Source organism: Salmo salar, chromosome 14 (genome assembly GCF_965601325.2).
Source record: "Salmo salar chromosome 14, fSalSal1, whole genome shotgun sequence".
NCBI lineage: Eukaryota > Metazoa > Chordata > Actinopteri > Salmoniformes > Salmonidae > Salmo > Salmo salar.
Genome location: NC_138304.1, coordinates 2,736,237 through 2,757,698, shown reverse-complemented (window position 1 = coordinate 2,757,698; position 21,462 = coordinate 2,736,237). Strand labels below are relative to the sequence as shown.

At 46.7% G+C, this 21,462-nt stretch overlaps 1 protein-coding gene across 3 annotated transcripts in view; it reads right to left on the bottom strand.

Moving 5' to 3' along the window:
• Positions 1-5,819, bottom strand: part of dnaaf11 (dynein axonemal assembly factor 11) — a 100,103-nt gene extending 94,284 nt beyond the window's left edge. For 2 of the 3 annotated variants that reach the window (XM_014139094.3, XM_014139098.2), the window contains exons 1-6: positions 5,622-5,819; positions 5,145-5,312; positions 4,903-4,980; positions 4,474-4,646; positions 2,818-3,062; positions 2,449-2,622 (exon numbers count right to left, since the gene is read on the bottom strand). In XM_014139094.3, coding sequence (XP_013994569.3) covers positions 2,449-2,622; positions 2,818-3,062; positions 4,474-4,646; positions 4,903-4,980; positions 5,145-5,312; positions 5,622-5,631 — 848 coding nt within the window. In that variant the 5' untranslated portion in view covers positions 5,632-5,819. The remainder of the gene's footprint in view (positions 1-2,448; positions 2,623-2,817; positions 3,063-4,473; positions 4,647-4,902; positions 4,981-5,144; positions 5,313-5,621) is intronic. The other variant, XM_014139095.3, reaches the window with a different exon arrangement.
• Between the last annotated feature and the right edge of the window lie 15,643 nt (positions 5,820-21,462).

Sequence of the window (21,462 nt, the reverse complement as noted above, 5' to 3'; positions counted from 1 at the left end):
GGGCTTTCTGAATTGTTGTCTAATGTTGGTGGGGCATGTTAACCTGTTTAAATGATACTCCTGAATCACTATGATCAATAAACATTTCCTTGAGTGTACTTTAAACAGAGCTGAGATTTACTTCAAAGTGCATTCCCCCTATGGAGAGTTCTCTTTGAGATGCTCAGCTATAACCTCTAGGATTAATAAATAATGATAATTTATTACGTAGTGGAAATATGTTCATAATTTGTGCTAAAGGGAAATCCTACAAATTCCCATCTTTCAATGATAAACTCATTTTAATTAGATCAGATAGGTGTGTTGTAGTGCTGCATTCACATGCTAGTTGGAACTAGGAAACTCGGAAATGTACGACTTGTTAATTCGTTGAACGCGGCACATGTATAACTACAACCAGTTATCAAGTCAAACATTTCTGAGTTTCCTAGTTCCGACTAGCAGGTGAACGTGGCATAACTAACATATATTGCAAAGAATGTGAGAGTAGGGTGACTCCCCTAGCGGGTCTCGAACCCAGGCAGGCCAACATCACCAATGACAAAAGCTCTCACCACTGTCCCAATAAGGGATATCTCTACGGCAGCGTTTCCCAAACTCGGCCCTCAGGACCCCAAGGGGTACATGTTTTTTTTCTTTCTAACACTACATAGCTGTTTCAAATTATCAAAGCTTGATGATTAGTTGACTCAGCTGCGTAGTGCTAGCGAAAAAAAACAAAAACGTCCCTACCAAGAAGCAAACTCTAACCCCTCCTCCCTGGGCACTTGTGTAGATCTGAAACAACTTGATAGGTGTAAGGCTGTAAGCACTAGGTGGAATGCACTTCGAAGTAAATCTGAGCTCTGTTAAAAGTACACTCAACAAAAACTTTTATTGATCATTGTGATTCAGGAGTATCATTAAAAACAGGCTACTGTGCCCCACTAACATTAGACAACTGTACAGAAATCCCTCAAATTTGGTGTAACCCATGTTGAATAATAATTACTGTATAAATGAACATGCACAATGTAATAATGTATTTCAAAGTGTGTAGAATATGTGGACAACTACAAATACCTAGGTGTCTGGTTAGACTGTAAACTCTCCTTCCAGACTCACATCAAACATCTCCAATCCAAAATTAAATCTAGAATCGGCTTCCTATATCGCAACAAAGCATCTTTCACTCATGCTGCCAAACATACCCTCGTAAAACTGACCATCCTACCGATCCTGGACTTCAGCGATGTAATTTACAAAATAGCCTCCAATACCCTACTCAATAAATTGGATGCAGTCTATCACAGTGCCATCCGTTTTGTCACTAAAGCCCCATATACTACCCAGCACTGCGACCTGTACGCTCTCGTTGGCTGGCCCTCGCTTCATACTCGTCGCCAATCCCACTGGCTCCAGGTCATCTACAAGACCCTGCTAGGTAAAGTTCCCCCTCATCTCAGCTCGCTGGTCACCATAGCAGCACCCACCTGTAGCACACGCTCCAGCAGGTATATATCTCTCTGGTCACCGCCAAAGCCAATTCCTCTTTCGGCTGCCTCTCCTTCCAGTTCTCTGCTGCCAATGACTGGAACGAACTACAAAAATCTCTACAACTGGAAACACTCATCTCCCTCACTAGCTTTAAGCATCAGCTGTCAGAGCAGCTCACAGATCACTGCACCTGTACATAGCCCATCTATAATTTAGCCCAAACAACTACCTCTTCCCCTACTGTATTTATTTATTTATTTAGCTCCTTTGCACCCCATTATTTCTACTTTGCACTTTCTTCCACTACAAATCTACCATTCCAGTGTTTTACTTGCTATATTGTATTTACTTCGCCACCATGGCCTTTTTTGCCTTTACCTCCCTTATCTCACCTCATTTGCTCACTTTGTATATAGACTTATTTTTCTACTATATTATTGACTGTATGTTTGTTATACTCCATGTGTAACTCGATTGGCTCAGCAACAGTAACAAGGTGTGATGTGAAATTAATCTTTTTTGTGGGGAGAACGACTCTTTGGGACTGTCGACATCCTGACTGACAACTGATAGACACATTTTCCTGCAACGTTCTCATGAAATGTGTCGAGAACATTAATATCTTATATTCTGAGAACATGGCAACAATGTTCTGTGTATGTTTGTGGGACGTTGATGGAATATTCTCCTAACCCTCAGAAAACTGGACACATGCTACAAACCCATAAAACGTATCTATAACATTCATGTTGTATATTCTGAGGACATTGTAACCACATTCTAGATAAGTTCTGCTTGATATGAAGGGAATGCTCTCCTAACTTTAACAGCAAAACATGCTAAGGTTTTTGATAATATAGATAGGGGAACATTCTAACTAAGGGAAAACTGTACACTCAAACAGTAGGGGAGCATTACGAGTAACATTACAAAAACATTCGCTCTCCCTAGAATTGTTAGATGTTTACCTACCTTTCTTTTGCCTTTTTCTTCTCGTCAAGGTGGCGGTGAGCCTCCAGGCGTGACTCTGGAGTATAGGCACAAGGTTTCTCCCAAAACTCCCTCTCCTGGTCTTCTGAAGAAAGGCAGCTTGTCTTCTCTTTCTCATCTCTCCCTTGGATCTCATTGTTTTCTTCAGGCACAGGGCTTTAGATCAATAAACCAAACTCTTCAGAGTTATTAAAAACATTTAAATAAACGGAGTGATTGATAGAACTGAAATACAGTATCGGGCCAAATGAATTCAATAACTTCAGATGAGGTTAGGGTTACTCCACAGATACACCAGTTATCCTTGCTGTTCTACATAAAATAAAATCAAGGTGGAAAGCTTGAACATACATGGTGTTTTTGATGTCAGTGTACCAGCGACCATCAAAGCCAGGATTCTTCGCTTTAGCAGAGGAGCGGCTTTCCCTTTTCGGCCCCCGCTGCGCCTCTCCTCCCTCTCTCTGGGCCTCCTCTTTCTCACTCGCTCTCTTCCGCAGGTAATCCTGCTCCTGCTGCCGAATCCGCCTCCTTACCTCATCTAGGCCTTGTCTGGCTCGGATTCTTTCCGACCTGCCAATCTCTTTCCCATCCAGATACTGCAAAAAAATATATATATATTTCCCCTACCATGCTAGGCTATCTCCAGGCGAGCAAGTGCATGCTAGACTAGTGATTTTGTGTGTGTGTGTGTGTGTGTGTGTGTGTTTGTGTGTGTGTGTTTTTGCGCATATCTTTTAAGAAAATGCATGGACACTACTGTGAGTCGCTTTGGATAAAAGTATCTGTTAAAGGCAGCGTACAAAACATTAAGGACACCTGCTTTTTTCATGACAGACTTACCAGATGAATACAGATTTCAATGTTACATGCACAAGTACAGTGAAATGCCTTTCTTGCAAGTGCTAACCCCAACAGCGCAGTAATCAATAACAATATAATACAAAAAAAGTAAAGGTAGAACAAAAACACAAGATATAAAAATAAGAAGATGAACAGGATAAAGTAAGTAAGCATACTGGGTCAGTTCAATTACCATATTTACAATGTGCAGGGATACTATGATGTCACTTGCTAAATCTACTTCAATCAGTTCAGATGAAGGGGAGAGACATGTTAAAACATTTTTAAGCCTTGAGACAACTGAGACATTGATTGTGCATGTGTCATTCAAAGGGTGAATGGGCAAGACAAAAGATTTAAGTGCCTTTGAACGGGGTATGGTAGTAGGTGCCAGAACTGCAATGCTCATGGGTTTTTCCACTTCAACATTTTTCCGTGTATATCAAGAATGGTCCATCCCCCAACGGACATCCAGCCAACTTGACAACTGTGGGAAGCATTAGAGTGAACATGGGCCAGCATCCCTGTGTAATGCTTTCAACACCTTGTAGAGTCCACACCCCAACGAATTGAGGCTATTCTGAGGGCAAAAGGGGGGGTAACTCAATATTAGTAAGGTGTTCCTAATGTTTAGTGTACTCAGTGTATATTTGAAGCCCAGTTAGCACATTTGCTTCCTTGGAAGTTTTTGGTTTCCAATTGGTTCTGGGAATGAAGCCATAAGTTTCCTGACTTGTAAAACATATATATTTTTTTTTAAGAGAAAGGAAGTGAACATTTCGCCTGTTCTGGAAATGTTACTTTTTAGGTTGTTGGGTGGTTCTGAGAACATTTTACGATGGTTACCTGAAAATTGTCCTGAGAGTTTTTATTAACGTTCTGAGTACGGAAATTATAGGTTATTTGAAGGTAATTAAATAAAGTAGTGAGAACTTGTTTCAATAACAGTTTTAATAACACTGCTAGTTTAGTTGGGTTAATTGTTTTGAACTCCAAGCATAGATAGGACACGTGCAAATGTATTTGCTTAGGCATTAATAATGCAAGCATCTATTTTTTTTATTGTGGCACGGCATCAGTGAGATTTGAACTTATGATCTTAATTTCACTGTACTTGTGAATGTGACATTAAAACTTGAAATGTCTGTTTTATATCCCTCCTGATACCTTCAGTTGGGGCAGTGAAGCCACAACGTATTGCCTGTAGCCCTCAAACTCAGTGCAGGGGTTCCCCACCAGGAAAAGCTCTCGGAGAAGGATGTTGTGCTTCAATGACTCCACACTGCTCAACTGGCCCACAAAGTTCACTGTGAGGTCCAGCTTCTGGAGACTCTCACATCCTGTTGTAACGGTTGAGGAGGCAAGAATAGTATGAGTAAAGATCTATTTGGCCTATTTCATTCTCTAAAGCCAGAATGGAATTGCTATTTTTAGAGTCAAAGTACAGGTGGATCTGTTTTACGTAAATTTAAACTATGGTTGAGGAGAAATGCTATTAAAAACAGACTTTTGGTCATTTCCTTAGCCTACATTAATACAAACAGATAGGACAATGTTGTAAAATAGTAGAAGTGGCTATGTGCACAAAATACTAACCTTCCAGGTTTTCAATCAGTTCAACGTTGTTCAAAGCAAGGTTTAGATACTCCAACTTTTTCAATCTATATACATTTTCTATGGAGAGCAAATAAATACATATTTCTAAATATTGAAATTGCATTGATGGTCAATGAAATACAAATATAAAATATAGGGTAGTTAGATTAGGCCCAAATTAAATTAAACAATGTAAAGTTAATTTTATTGCAATTATATAAAAAAGAGGAAGTTAGAATCACCTATTCTGGGAATGAGATTGTTTTGAAGATACAGAATTTTGAGGTCCCTGCACCATTTATCAATGTGTTCTATTTTCTCAATATCTTGTTGATGCAAAGACACCTCCTCTAAGGAAAGGATCTCGCAGTTGTTATGCTCTGCCCGACGTCGTACCATGTCTTCTGTGACTGTAGATTATGGAAAAAGGGTGAAGCAAATGATATAGCTACATTACTGTAGTAGGCCAAAGTAGAAACAACAAGTGACACGTTGATGCTAGCTAGGCTACCTAGCTAGCTAGCTAGCTTATTCGGTTGTCTGTATCACTGAAGTTAACAAGTTAAGTAGCTAACTTAGCTAGTTGAAGAATACAAAATAAGACAGCACCATAATGTCATTCCATTTTCTCTAATAACGACTCGCTAGCCATATTTCTTGCGAGCATTGGTGACAAAATGGTTTAATTATCGGGATTAGCCAACCAACTCTCTACTTACTCAGGACCATCTTTCTTCTCTTCTGTTTGGCAGGCGTTGCTACTGGAAACCAACACTGTTTGGAAGATGTCAGTGGGTGCGCTCGGTTTGCACAGCCAGGGGATTCCTTTAAATTGGCCCGTGGTCAGCCCCCTTCAATTGTCTTTAAGAGCCAGAGACCGTCAGGGAGGCAATTGTAGTCCGAATGCAGAAAGAGTCCAGGGGGCGTTCGCTGACAGGTGGGCGGTCCATGACAAGGGTTAATTCCCAGACAAAGCCCCTTCTTTCTTCTCATTGGCACCTCGCTAGCTGTCATGTCTTTGCCGCTTTCTTCTTTAACTACACACTATGCCCCAATTACAGACCATTCTCACAAGTGTTTGACTTTGCTTGTCAAGCTTGTAGTCCTAAAAACCTGAAATTGAGTTACGTCTGGTTCGTTCAGCCATTGCTATGGGGAAAATGAATGGGGTTTTGGGATTAACATCGAAAATAAGGTCTGAGGTTAACACAGGTTTAAGATATTTTATATGTTTTGTTCTATGAGATAATTTCAGTCAGTTAACACAACCCTTATGAATTATCAAGCCTTTTATGTGCTTTTTAAAAAATTACATAAATGGTTCAAAATTCACTTAAAGTGACATTAGCTCATTAATATTATCTCATAGAACAAAACGTATAAGAGCAACTAAGCCTGTGTTTACCACAGACCTTATAAAAAATAAACAAAAAATGGCGGAGTTAGTGCCTACAAAAAGACGCCATTACTATTTCTCTCTATTAGGTAATTAACAAAAATCAGCGGGAGCTTGAGTTCATGAATGTCACTAGTTACCACAACCGCAAAGTCATAATTCTTTTCTTTTGGTGGGGGGGGTCCAAAATAGGGGAGAATTGTCAAACCTTTCTTTTTTTTTGCTTTGGGGAGGGTTGCATGTTTTTTTATTGGGCACAGGGGAGGGTAGCGTGTTTTTTCCTTGACTTGCTTCTGATATTACCCTAATAAAGATTAGAAAAGTTTGTGAAGGTTTGGTATGGTGGGGCTATTATTAAGCTTTACCTACTGCAGGCCAATGATATGGCAGTGCGCCCCGGCACTCCAACTGACTCCGACAGTTGAACTTGAGGTGAGGAAGTCTGTTTCAGGCCTACCAGAGTTACTGCTATAATCTAACAATATAATGCTTATCTTTAAACAAAATATTCTGATTGAACATTTACGAATTAGCCTCCTTCTGTATGTCTATATCTGTATAATAGCCATCTGACATAAATAAATGCATGTCGGTGTCGTAGCATGCCACTGGCATATTTCTATCAATCTCTCTGGGGTTAGGCCTAAGCTTCTCTTCCTTTATATATATATCAAACCAAATTTCATTTGTCAAATGCGCCGAATACAACAGGTGTAGAACTTACAGTGAAATGCTTACTTACAAGACCTTAGCCAACAATGCAGTTTTTAAAAAAGACATAAAAAATAAGAATAAGAAATAAAAGTAACAAATAATTAAAGAGCAGCAGTAAAAAAAAAAATAGCAAGGCTATATACAGGTGACAATTTTTATATATATAAAAGTGAAGGGGTCTGAATACTTTCCGAATGCACTGTATGTACATTAATATCATACAGTGGACACCAAAGTCTATAGCCCTGATACATTTAGTGCTCAAATCTCTGACAGCTGTACTGTGAGGTGGACAATAATTATTTAAGGAAAGTAGCCTAAAAAACAATAAAGAAAATTGGCTATAAAGTTTTGCACATGCTACACATCTAAACAAAAGGAATAGTGTTTTTGTCATTTGATATAGCTGTTTTTTTAAGGACACGTAAATGTGGCTCATTTGGGCAACATCCCGCGTTTACGTTTATTGATGGCGCTGGCTGCACCAGGTTGGATCTGAATGCATATGGATGTCCATTACTTTTCTCAAATGTCCAATAAATTAAAACCTTTCCTGTCATGTTGTCCGGCACCAAATTTTCCTAAATTAAACATTGAAATGGCATATTGTTTTTATGAAGAATTTAGAATATTCGCATGAAAATCTGTCACCAATTGGATGAAAACCTACCTATAGACATGCTAAAGACTCTGGCAAGTGCGCTAGTCTAGTGTCACTTTGATTATGCCGGCACATCATGGTTCAACAGCAGCTCCAAACATCTAAAGAATAAGCTACCAGCTAAACAAGCTTGTAAGAATTGTACGTAAACTCCGCCCTCATACTCATCTGGAGGTTGAGTATTTTTTCCATCTCTATCTACAGTATGTAATTGTATATGTATTTATGTAAAACAATAGGGAACACAATGGAAATAAGTCCCACACTTTATTGTGCAATCACTACACACAATACACCATAATGACAAATTGTTGGTAAAGTAGGGGTATAGCTTTAAAACACTGAAGTGCATTATGGGTAACATAGTAAGTTAACTTTTGGTTTTGAATGCAATTGTGTGTGACGGGATGTAGCCGGACTCTGAGCCATGTTCTTTTTACTTGTCACGGCTGTCAAAAGGAGCGGACCAAAGTGCAGCGTGGTTGTAGTTCCACATTTTATTAAATCCGTGAAACTTTGCAATACATAAATAACTGAATTGACAAAACAACAAACCGTGACGCAGAGAGAAACAAACACTACTCAAAATATAATAACCCGCAAAACCCAGGAAGAAAAACCCTACTTAAATATGATCTCCAATTAGAGGCAACAAGGACCAGCTGCCTCCAATTGGAGATCAACCCCCCAAAAAACAACATAGAAATAGAAAAATAGAACTAAATATAGATATAGAAAACATAGAACAAAACACAAAACACCCCCTGTCATGCCCTGACCTACTCTACCATAGAAAATAACCTCTTACTATGGTCAGGACATGACAGTACCCCCCCCAAAGGTGCAGACTCCGAATGCTCCTAAACAAAAGGAGGGTAGGGTGGGCAACTCCTGTTTATGGCGGCTCAAATGCAGTGCACATAACCTTAACCTCCAGCAGAGGAGGCGGCTCCGGTTTGGGGCGTAACCCCCGCTTCACCCACTGATCCCTCTGCTTTAGTACCACCGGACCGTGGATCATCGTTGAAAGAACCGGACTGTAGATCATCGCTGAAGACTCTGGGCTGCAGGCCGCCGCTGAAGACTCTGGGCTGCAGGCCGCCGCTCGAGGTTTCGTACTAGGGAGCGTCGCTGGAGGCTCCGGACTGGGGAGCGTCGCTGGAGGCTCCGGACTGGGGAGCGTCGCTGGAGGCTCCGGACTGGGGAGCGTCGCTGGAGGCTCCGGACCGTCGCTGCAGGCTCCTTGCCATGGATCATCACTACAGGTTCTGCGCCATGGATTATCACTGGAGGCTTTGTGCCATGGATCATCACTGGAGGCTCCGGGCCATGGATTCTCACTGGAGGCTTTGTGCCATGGATCATCTCTACAGGCTCCGGGCCATGGATCATCCCTACAGGCTTCTTGCCATGGATTATCCCTACAGGCTCCGGGCCATGGATTATCTCTGGAGGCTTCGTGCCATGGATCATCCCTACAGGCTCCGGGCCATGGATCATCACTGGAGGCTTCGTGCCATGGATCATCTCTACAGGCTTTGGACCATAGATCATCAGTGGAGGCTTCTTTCGTGGAGCTGGAATAGGTCTCACCGGACTAGGAAACGTCGCTGGGAGTTCTGGACTAGGGAACGTCGCTGGAAGTTCTGGACTAGGGAACATCGCTGAAGGCTTCTTTCGTGGAGCTGGAATAGGTCTCACCGGACTAGGGAACGTTGCTGGAAGTTCTGGACTAGGGAACGTCGCTGGAGGCCGGGCGCCCAGAGCAGGCACAGGGTATACTGGGCCGTGGAGGCGCACTGGAGGTCTGGAGCTTATGGCTGGCACAACCCGTCCTGGCTGGATAACCCCTGTAGCCCGGCAAGCACGAGGCGTTGTGACAGGTTGCACAGGTTTGTGTTGGCGAACTGGGGATACCGTGCCGAGAGCTGGCGCAGGATAACCTGGGCCGAAAAGACGCACTGGAGACCAGGAACGCTGAGCAGGCACACTCCTTCCTGGCTGAATGCCAACTCTAGCACGGCAACTGTGGGGAGGTTGCACTGAGCGCACCGGGCTGTAGCTGCGCACTGGCGACACAGTGCGCATCCCCGCATAACAAAGTGCAGCGTGGTTGTAGTTCCACATTTGATGAAATCCGTGAAACTTTGCAATACATCATTAACTGAATTGACAAAACAACAAACCGTGACGCAGAGAGAAACAAACACTACTCAAAATATAATAACCCACAAAACCCAGGAAGAAAAACCCTACTTAAATATGATCTCCAATTAGAGCCAACGAGGACCAGCTGCCTCCAATTGGAGATCAACCTAAAAAACAACAACATAGAAATAGAAAACTAGAACTAAACATAGATATAGAAAACATAGAACAAAACACAAAACACCCCCTGTCACGCCCTGACCTACTCTACCATAGAAAATAACCTCTTACTATGGTCAGGACATGACATTACTCCGTTAGCCCATTATTTTATTTTGTCATTTGGACTACCTCAAATGATGTACAAGTTTTAATAAAAGCTAACTACTTCAGCGGAATTCCAGACTAACTCGTCATTAGCAGCGGATAAGATCCCCAAATGTAGGAATTACCCCAGAGCATCCGTAAATTGCTCTGGCCCTGGAGCCAGCAAGTGAAGGCTCCCCTGAGCCGTGCGACGACGGTCTGGAGGCAAGGTAAGAAATGTAACATTGTGGACTTGTCCAGGATTTATCCTGCCCTCATCGGTGAGTTATTCACATTCTACCGGAATATCAAAGAGAACAAAAAATAATAGAATTGGACTTTCACGAGCTAAGGGTGTCACGCCCTGACCATAGAGAGCCCTCGGTTCTCTATGGTGTCTAAGTCAGAGCGTGACTAGGGTGGTGTTCTCGTCATTCATTTTCTATGTTGCTGGTTTGTATGGTTGCCAATTAGAGGCAGCTGGTAATCGTTGCCTCTAATTGGGGATCATATTTAGGAAGCCCTTTCTCCCACCTGCTTTGTGGGATATTGTTTTGTTTAGTGCATTGTGTGCTACGAACGGCACGTTCATTTTGGTCTTTGTTGTTTTGTTAAGTTTCACTTTGAAATAAAATATGTGGAACTATATGCACACTGCGCTTTGGTCCCGTCCTTTTGAAGAACGTGACAGAATATCCCACCACACAAGGACGAAGCAGCGTGTTCATGAGGTAAAGGAGTTTAGGACATGGGAGGAGATCATGGGAGGACACGAGACCCTTCCTTGGCGGGAGTTGCAGAGGACGGAGGAAGGACAGCGACGACGCCGGGGACCGCGGCCACAGAAACCCCAAGATATTTTTTGGGGGGGGCACGAGGGGTGGTGCGAGGGGTGGTCGACTGAGCAGTGGGGAGTGCCAGAGCCCACCTGGGAGTTGATGGAACAGTGTGAGGAAGGATACCGGAGAGAGGGGTTAGCTAGGAGTATGCGGCAACGCAGGCGTTTGGAGGAGCGTGTCATCAGTCCAGTGAAACCTGTGCTCCCCGCACCCTCCCGGAAGTGCGTGTCACCAGTCCGGTGACACCTGTGCCGGATCCACACACCAGGCCTCCAGTGCACCTCCCCAGTCCGGTACGTCCTGTGCCAGCTCCCCGCACTCAGCCTGAAGTGCGTGTCACCAGTCCGGTGCGACCTGTGCCAGCTGCACGCATCAGGCCTCCAGTGCGCCTCCCCAGTCCGGTACGTCCTGTGCCTGCTCCCCGCACTCGCCCTGAAGTGCGTGTCACCAGTCCGGTGCGACCTGTGCTGGCTCCACGCATCAGGCCTCCAGTGCGCCTCCCCAGTCCGGTACGTCCTGTGCCAGCTCCCGGCACTCGCCCTGAAGAGCGTGTCACCAGTCCGGTGCAACCTGTGCCGGCTCCAAGCATCAGGCCTCCAGTGCGCCTCCCCAGTCCGGTATGGCCTGTGCCTGCTCCCTGCACTCGCCCTGAAGTGTGTGTCACCAGTCCGGTGCCACTTGTGCCGGCTCCACGCACCAGGCCTCCAGTGCGCCTCCCCAGCCCGGTACGTCCTGTGCCTGCTCCCTGCACTCGCCCTGAAGTGTGTGTCACCAGTCCGGTGCCACTTGTGCCGGCTCCACGCACCAGGCCTCCAGTGCGCCTCCCCAGCCCGGTACGTCCTGTGCCGGCTCCATGCACTAGGCCTCCAGTGTGCCTCTACAGTCCGGAGCTTCCAGCGACGGTTCACAGTCCGGAGCTTCCAGCGACGGTACACAGTCCGGAGCTTCCAGCGACTGTTCACAGTCCGGAGCTTCCAGCAATGGTCAACGTTTCGGAGACTCAAGTGTCCAGTCCCGCTCCAAGGCCGGAGCCTTCCTCTGCGCCGGTGCCCAGTCCAGGCACGGTGTGCAGTCCCGCTCCCTGGCAGGAGCCTTCCTCTGTGTCGGTGCCCAGTCCAGGCACGGCATCCAGTCCCGCTCCATGGCAGGAGTCTTCCTCTGCGCCGATGCCCAGTCCAGGCACGGCGTCCAAACCAGCTCCATGGCCGGATCCGTGGTCGGGGTGGGGGCTACGACCCGCACCGGAGCCGCCACCGACACTAGTCACCCCCCTACCCTCCCCATTTGGTTTCAGGTTTTGGGGCCAGAGTCCGCACCTTTGGGGGGGGGGGGTACTGTTACGCCCTGACCATAGAGAGCCCTCGGTTCTCTATGGTGTTTAGGTCAGAGCGTGACTAGGGGGGTGTTCTAGTCATTCATTTTATATGTTGCTGGTTTGTATGGTTCCCAATTAGAGGCAGCTGGTAATCGTTGCCTCTAACTGGGGATCATATTTAGGAAGCCCTTTCTCCCACCTGCTTTGTGGGATATTGTTTTGTTTAGTGCATTGTGTGCTACGAACGGCACGTTCATTTTGGTCTTTGTTGTTTTGTTAAGTTTCACTTTGAAATAAAATATGTGGAACTATACGCACGCTGCGCTTTGGTCCCGTTCTTTTGAAGAACGTGACAAAGGGCTAACGAAGTTAATCATCATTGTCTGAGTAGTGGCTGACATTCTAGCTAAAGCAGTGAAATGGCGGCTACACACAGGAAATATGTTATTACGAGAAATATTTTGCCTGAGGATTTGATGTGCTACTCAAACCCATTCATGTCGCTAAATACAGTGAATGAAGAAAGGCAATCACAAATCTCATTTGCCGACTGGATGAACGAATTTGATGTTGCAAATGCTAACAGTAACTGCAATCCATTTATGCCAAGTTCAGAGGTAGCTAATATGCAGCCCACTGCAGCTAATATGGCTGACTCATGCCGTGAGTCAAAGACGTCTCCAAAGAGAGAAACTAATTCATTCAAGTCTCATGTGAAATATGGAAATGTGGGTGACAGTGGAATCGAATTACAGCTAAGTCACAACCAAAACTATGCCAGCTGGCATGATAGATGCTCACCTAAAAATGCTATCTCTGGAAATGTGTTTCAACCAACTACTGAAAGGCTGTATACTCCATGCACTAACCCTTTCAACTCTGCCAACCACAGACTCTATGCAGCGAGTACCACTGTAGATGCTGTTTACTCCTATTACCCACACACGATGCCAGCAGCTCTGCCCTCCCCTCCAGTCATGCCTCCTGTGGAAAATCACAGCTCACAGTCGCAGGACAGCCATGGATGTATCGGGAGTGATGCTCTGCCCAGTGAAGGTAATGAAATGTACTGTTATGAAAACGAACAGTCTCACCCCAAGCGAGCAAAATCCAGTTCCCATGGCAGGCCGCCCCGGCGTGTACATTATGATATCTCATCTGACAGTGAGGTCGAATACGCTACTCAGAAGGAGAGGTTCCCCACACTACGATCAGGTCAATTTGATGGTTCAGGCTGATGGAAAGAGTTCTTACATCGCTTTGAGAGCTGTGCTAGATCTAATCACTGGTCAGAAAGGACAATGTTAGTCCAGCTGAGATTCTGCTTAGTGGGCGCTGCAGGGGCTGTGGTCCACAAGAACCCTAGGTCTTCCCGTTGGGACTACTCACGCATAGTGGGGGAGGTGGACTCGACATATGGGCCAGCATCGGAGCATGCAGCTGCCATTGGCATTGAGTTGAGGCAGAGAGTGCGCAAACCAGGTGAATCACTACATGTATTGAGTGATGACATTTATGAGAAATTATTCATTGTGTATGCAGATAGCTCCGAGCCAGAACAGGATTCCATCAGTGTGGAGGTATTCACTAATGCCATGGGAGACGCCGGCATTGTGCAGAAGCTATTGGAGAAGCGCCCACCCTCATTGGGTCGAGCATACGATCCCCACAGGTACGAAACCACCATGCGAGCAACTAACAGTGTTACTCAACTAATGCAATCTGGTGTGCAGACTACAGAGCAGAGAGCCAGAGCAGCTACCTTATGGGAATGCATCGACCACAGCGAAGATTAAGGCGAGAGTTGGACAACACCACCTGTAGAGTCAGAAACCTCCAAAGTCCAGCTTCAAGCCACACAAACCAAAGACTGGTGAGCGCAAAAATACAAATTGGAACGAAATCAGATGCCACAACTTCCAAGGCATTGGACACATGAAACGGAGCTGTCGATCACCAAGGACGCCAGCTAAGCTGCGGGCATGCCCCGAGTCGCCCAATTACAACTAAAGCCAAAACACACCTGCTCACTGTCAAGGGTACAGGTCCCGAAATGTGTATCCACCTACTAATGTACGATGGAGGTATGTGCTCTTTTGGACAGCGGGACACGGAGAAATGCGCTGCCTTGGTGCTGTTACGACAGGGCATTGGTCATGTAAATGTCAAAGTCTTTGGAGAAGTTAATCTGCCCATTCAGGTTGGTACCGTCACAGTGAGTGTCAACTTCATCGTTGCAGACAGGACAGAAAATGCCGAAGCCATCCTCGGTCATCCATTCCTGGAGCAGTCACGGGCACGCCTTGATTTCGGCAGCCAGAGGATTGTGCTGTTTGGTGAACAGGTGCCGTACTTCAACCTGAAGAACAGACCGAAGGTGCGTGTTGTAAGAATAGCACTCACAGCCATTCTCGAATTGGGGTGTGAGTACATTGTGCCGTGGAACGCCCACTTCCTTTGAACCTGTCAGAGGCGACGTGGTGCTAAGCCCAACTAAAGGATTCATTGAGAAGCATCGTCTACTGGTGGCACGGGTTGTGGTTGACACACAGGCCAATAATCAAATCCTCATCAGGCTCTACAACCCAGGAACAGAGTCAGTGAAAGTAAAAAAGGGTGCTATCGCCAGATTCCTCCAGCCCACTGATAGTTCTTCCATTTCACCACAGACTAGTCTCATCTCCCCAGCGGTTCCTGATCACTTACAGTTGGTGTATAAGGAAAGCTCTACTGAGCTAAGTGCAGATGAACGTTGTGGGCTGGCTCAACTCCTTAGTGCCTACGGGGATGTCTTCTCTACTGGACCCACTGATCTTGGTCGCACTAGTCTCTTACAGCATGACATTCAGACGTTGCCTGGGGCTCCTGTGAAGCAGCAACCGCGGCAGATGGCATTCGAAAAGCAGCTCAATGCAGACCAGCAGATCCAGCAAAGTCTTGAAACTGGAGTAGCCTCTCCAAGTCACAGAAGCTGGGCTTCACCGATAGTCATGGTATGCAAAAAGGACCAGACATACCGTCTATGTGTGGACTACAGTGCTCTAAATGAACGTACTGTTAAGGATGCATATCCTCTTCCTCGTATCCAAGACACTCTCGATACCCTGTCGACAGCCAAATGGTTTAGCACTTTGGGCTTTGGACTACTCCCAGGGCCCGTAAGGCGGCTGCTTTCTGCAGCAGGAAGGGCCTCTTTGAGTGGAATGTGATGCCTTTTGGGCTCTGCAATGCACCAGCGACGTTTCAACGTCTAATGAACCGCGTCCTGGCTGGAATGTAATGGGAGACCTGCCTAGTATATCTAGATGACATCATCATCCTGGGAAGGGATGTCACGGAGATGCTCCAACGCCTGGCACAAGTGTTCGATAGACTACACGAAGCCAACCTGAAATTGAAACCCTCCAAGTGCTGTCTCTTCCGCCGACAGGTAACCTACCTTGGGCACATCGTTTCCAAACACGGCATCGCCACAGATCACCAGAAAATTCTGAAAGTCCAAGAATGGCCCCAGCCTATCTGCATTTCAGAAGTCCGTCAGTTTGTCGGCCTGGCCTCGTACTACCGACGATTTGTCAAAGATTTCGCTGCTGTAGCCAAGCCCCTTCATGAGCTTACAAAGAAGCATGCTCGTTTCCGTTGGACGCCAGAGTGCCAGAGTGCCAGGAGAAGCTACTCACCACCGCTCCCGTCTTGGGCTATCCACTCGACAGCGGCGACCTCATCCTCGATACAGATGCCAGCAACTTCGTCATTGGAGCCGTCTTTTCCCAAATGCAGGACGGTGAGGAACGCGTACTAGCGTATGGGAGCCGGCGGTTGTCCCCCACCGAGCAAAACTATTGTACCACACAGAGGGAGCTACTGGCAGTAGTGGAGTTCACTAAACACCTCCGTCAATACCTGCTCAGAAAACCCTTCATCGTGCACACCGACCACAGCAGCCTTCGGTGGCACATAAGGATGAAGGAACCAGAAGGTCAACTGGCAAGGTGGCTCGAGAAGTTTGGGGAGTATAAGTTCAAGGTCATACATCGTCCAGGACGCCACCACAAAAATGCTGACATCCTGTCCAGGAGGTCCTGCCGCCAGACTTGCCCCTGCACTATACAGGACCCTAACCAGAACAATGACCGTTTCAGGCACCAGGAAGTGCAGGGTGACTTCGGCTCCAGCATAGCTGATTACGCTGTGGAAGTTACTCTATGGAGCTCTGTTCAGTGGAGGTAGGGGAAGACTCCAGCCTACAGCCTGCAATCCCTGGAGCTTCTGGAGCTTCCGTCAACGTGGAGTTGGGTCATCGGGAGAGTGAAGATGACACGTCGGACGTGGAAAAGATTCACCTCACCGACGCAAGTGACATTGTTCTGTTCCATGGATGGACTACTGAGGAATTACGTCAAGCTCAGATGGCTGACTCTGATATAGGCCCCATCAAGAGATGGCTCAAGGAAGGACAGGAACACCCATCGTGGGGAGATGTGTTGCCTTTCGGGCCAGCGACTAAGGCCTATTCGAACCAGTGGAAGAGACTGTATGTCAAGGACGGCATTCTCTCACAGCGCTTTTACTGTACCGAAGGTGCAGAGTTTTACCCACAGATACTCCTACCTCGTGTGTTCCGGGCGGACATCTTGAAGCAGATGCAGGATGGCCCAGTAGACAGTCACTTTGGCGTGGAACGGACACTTGCCCAGCTGCAGATAAGATACTACTGGTACCGAATGAGAGAGGATGTCACACTATGGTGTCGTACATGTACTAGCTGTGCCGCTAAAGCCAGACCTTCGAGATAGCCTCAAGCACCTATGGGCACTGTCCGCGTGGGAGTATCCATGGAGAGGATTGCCATTGATCTCATGGGCCCCATGAACGAGACAGAACACTACAATCGCTACATATTGGTGGTTCAAGACTATTTCACAAAGTGGATGGAAGCCTACCCTCTGCCAAACAATCAAGCCGTGACAGTGGCTGAAGTTCTGACAGCTGAATGGGTGTGTCGCTATTGAGCCCCAAAGACACTCCACAGCGATCAAGGCTCCAACTTCGAGTCTGAAGTCTTCCAAAGAATGTGTGAACTGTTAGGAATCAAAGACTCGCACAACCCATTTCAGACCACAATCGTCATTGGGACTGGGACCTCATGATTCCATTAACTGTGATGGCCTATAGAGCAACAAAGCACAGCTCAACAGGGTTCACTCCAAACATGATGCTCCATTGGAAGAGAAGTAACAGAACCCATCGAGCTGGTGGCTGGCGTGCCACCCGATCACGAGCACGCCAAGACCCCTCCACAGTGTGTGGCACAGCTACGAGACATATTGGAACTTGCTCACCAGATTGCAAGGGACGTGCTGGGTCAGTCTGTGGAGCATGCCAAAAAGCAGTATGACAAGAATGTCGCAAGGACACACTACAATGTTAGTGACACAGTATGTACTTAATTGAAGGAACAAAGCGGGTGCGAAACAAAGTTAGGAAGTTCCTACCATCCTATGAGGGTCCTTACTTCATACTGGGACAGCTGGACGACTTGGTTTACCGGATTCAAAAGAGTCCGAGAACAAAGGTGAAGGTTGTTCATCACGACAAAGTCAAGCCGTATAACTCCCGCACGACTCTAGACAACAGCTGGGTGTCAACACATGCTGAATCGTGGCAACCTGCAGAGGTCTTGTCGCCTGATCTGGATGCAGGCCTCCACGATTCTGATCTGGATCTACCCACCCTTTTCATGGACTAACAAAACAGTGACAATGGTAGTGAGAAGGACGCAGAGCTTGCTTCTGATACCACTTCTTTTGTGAGTTGGTCGGCGACACCAGAAGGAGTTCAGTCTAGTGGGGGTAGCATAATGCATCAAGGCCAAGCATGGACTGTTACTCACCCTGCTTTCGGTCAGACTCCCACAGGGAGCCCAAAGAGGAACAAAAGACCACCTAACCAGTTAGGTGATTGTGTGTTGATGTTGAACTGAACTGTTACATATGAACTGTTCTGGGACGTTAAACATTTTTATTGCTGCATTATTATAGACCCCCCCCCAAAAAAAGAACAAAACACACTGATGTAGGTGGGACTGTAAATTCTGACAGTTTTATATTATATGCATTGGGTATAGCTTTAAAACACTGAACTGCATTATGGGCAACGTAGTAAGTTAACTTTCGGTTTTGAATGCAATTGTGTGTGATGGGGATGTAGCCGGACTGTGAGCCACGTTCTTTTTACTCCGTTAGCCCACTATTTTATTTTGTCATTTGGACTACCTCAAATGATGTACAAGTTTTAATAAAAGCTAACTACTTCAGTGGAATTCCAGACTAGCTCGTCATTAGCAGCAGATAAGATCCCCAAATGTGGGAATTACCCCAGAGCGTCTGTACATTTCTCTGGCCCTGGAGCCAGCAAGTCAAGGCTCCCCTGAGCCGTGCGACGACGGTCTGGAGGCGAGGCAAGAAAGGTAACAAAATCAAAAACAGGTTTTTATACATTTATACAAATATTATTTACATAAGTATTCAGACCCTTTGCTATGAGACTCAATATTGAGCTCAGGTGCATCCTGTTTCCATTGATCATCCCTGAGATGTTTTTACAACTTGATTGGAGTCCACCTGTGGTAAAGGTGATTTGTCATGATTTGGCAAGGCACACAATTGCCTATATAAGGTCCCACAGTTGACATTGCACGTCAGAGCAAAAACCAAGCCATGAGGTCGAAGGACTTGTTCATAGAGCTCCGAGACAGGATTGAGTCAAGGCACAGATCTGGGAAAGGGTACCAGAAAATGCAGCATTGAAGGTCCCCAAGAACACAGTGGCTTCCATCATTCTTAAAAGGAAGAAGTTTGGAACTACCATTACTCTTCCTAGAGCTGGCCGTCCGGCCAAACTGAGGCCGATGGTCACTCTGACAGAGCTCCAGAGTTCCTCTGCGGAGATGGGAGAACCTTCCAGACAGACAACCATCTCTGTAGCACTCCACCGGTCACGTTGGCATAAAGGGTCGGGAGACAGGCGCAGGAATGCGTAATAGGGGTTTTTATTTACCAAAATTGTACATTATTTACCAAAATTGTACAGGCACATGGACAAAGACCAAACAAAAACTATACCAAACACAGGGTTGAGACCCAAACAAAAGAGCGAGGATTACCTCGAATAAATACACAATCGCAAAATGATTATCACCCGGGACGAGACCCGTAATCATCTGCACAATACACGTGGCACGAAAGCCAAAACACACAGCACCAATGGACATTGTAACAATAAATCGACAGCACTATGGTGAACAAAGGGCACATATATACAAAACAATCAGTGGGAATAGGGGCCAGGTGTGCGCAATGAAAGTTCCAGAGGGATCGGTGACAGTACCCCCCCGACGCGCTGGTTCCATAGCCGCAGGCAGAACAGTTGAAACTGGAGCAGCAGCACGGCCAGGTGGACTGGGGACAGCAAGGAGTCATCATACCATAAAACCTACACTCGATCCCTCCGATGTCAACAACTACAGACCAGTATCCCTTCTTTCTTTTCTCTCCAAAACTCTTGAACGTGCCGTCCTTGGCCAGCTCTCCTGCTATCTCTCTCAGAATGACCTTCTTGATCCTAATCAGTCAGGTTTCAAGACTGGGCATTCAACTGAGACTGCTCTTCTCTGTGTCACGGAGGCTCTCCGCACTGCTAAAGCTAACTCTCTCTCCTCTGCTCTCATCCTTCTAGACCTATCTGCTGCCTTTGATACTGTGAACCATCAGATCCTCCTCTCCACCCTCTCCGAGTTGGGCATCTCCGGCGCGGCCCACGCTTGGATTGCGTCCTACCTGACAGGTCGCTCCTACCAGGTGGCGTGGCGAGAATCTGTCTCCGCACCATGCGCTCTCACCACTGGTGTCCCCCAGGGCTCTGTTCTAGGCCCTCTCCTATTCTCGCTATACAACAAGTCACTAGGCTCTGTCATATCCTCACATGGTCTCTCCTATCATTGCTATGCAGACGACACACAATTAATCTTCTCCTTTCCCCCTTCTGATAACCAGGCGGCGAATCGCATCTCTGCATGTCTGTCAGACATATCAGTGTGGATGACGGATCACCAGCTCAAGCTGAACCTCGGCAAGACGGAGCTGCTCTTCCTCCCGGGGAAGGACTGCCCGTTCCATGATCTCGCCATCACGGTTGACAACTCCCTTGTGTCCTCCTCCCAGAGTGCTAAGAACCTTGGCGTGATCCTGGACAACACCCTGTCGTTCTCCACTAACATCAAGGCGGTGACCCGATCCTGTAGGTTCATGCTCTACAACATTCGCAGAGTACGACCCTGCCTCACACAGGAAGCGGCGCAGGTCCTAATCCAGGCACTTGTCATCTCCCGTCTGGATTACTGCAACTCGCTGTTGGCTGGGCTCCCTGCCTGTGCCATTAAACCCCTACAACTCATCCAGAACGCCGCAGCCCGTCTGGTGTTCAACCTTCCCAAGTTCTCTCACGTCACCCCGCTCCTCCGCTCTCTCCACTGGCTTCCAGTTGAAGCTCGCATCCGCTACAAGACCATGGTGATTGCCTACGGAGCTGTGAAGGGAACGGCACCTCCATACCTTCAGGCTCTGATCAGGCCCTACACCCAAACAAGGGCACTGCGTTCATCCACCACTGGCCTGCTGGCCCCCCTACCTCTGAGGAAGCACAGTTCCCGCTCAGCCCAGTCAAAACTGTTCGCTGCTCTGGCACCCCAATGGTGGAACAAGCTCCCTCACGACGCCAGGACAGCGGAGTCAATCACCACCTTCCGGAGACACCTGAAACCCCACCTCTTTAAGGAATACCTAGGATAGGATAAAGTAATCCTTCTAACCCCCCCCCCCCCCCCCCCCCCTAAAAGATTTAGATGCACTATTGTAAAGTGGTTGTTCCACTGGATATCATAAGGTGAATGCACCATTTTGTAAGTCGCTCTGGATAAGAGCGTCTGCTAAATGACTTAAATGTAAATGTAATACCAGGTAGTCCTGAGGCATGGTCCTAGGGCTCAGGTCCTCCGAGAGAAAGACAGAAAGAGAGAAAGAGAGAATTAGAGAGAGCATATTTAAATTCACACAGGACACCGGATAAGACAAGAGAAATACTCCAGATGTAACAGACTGACCCTAGCCCCCCGACACATAAA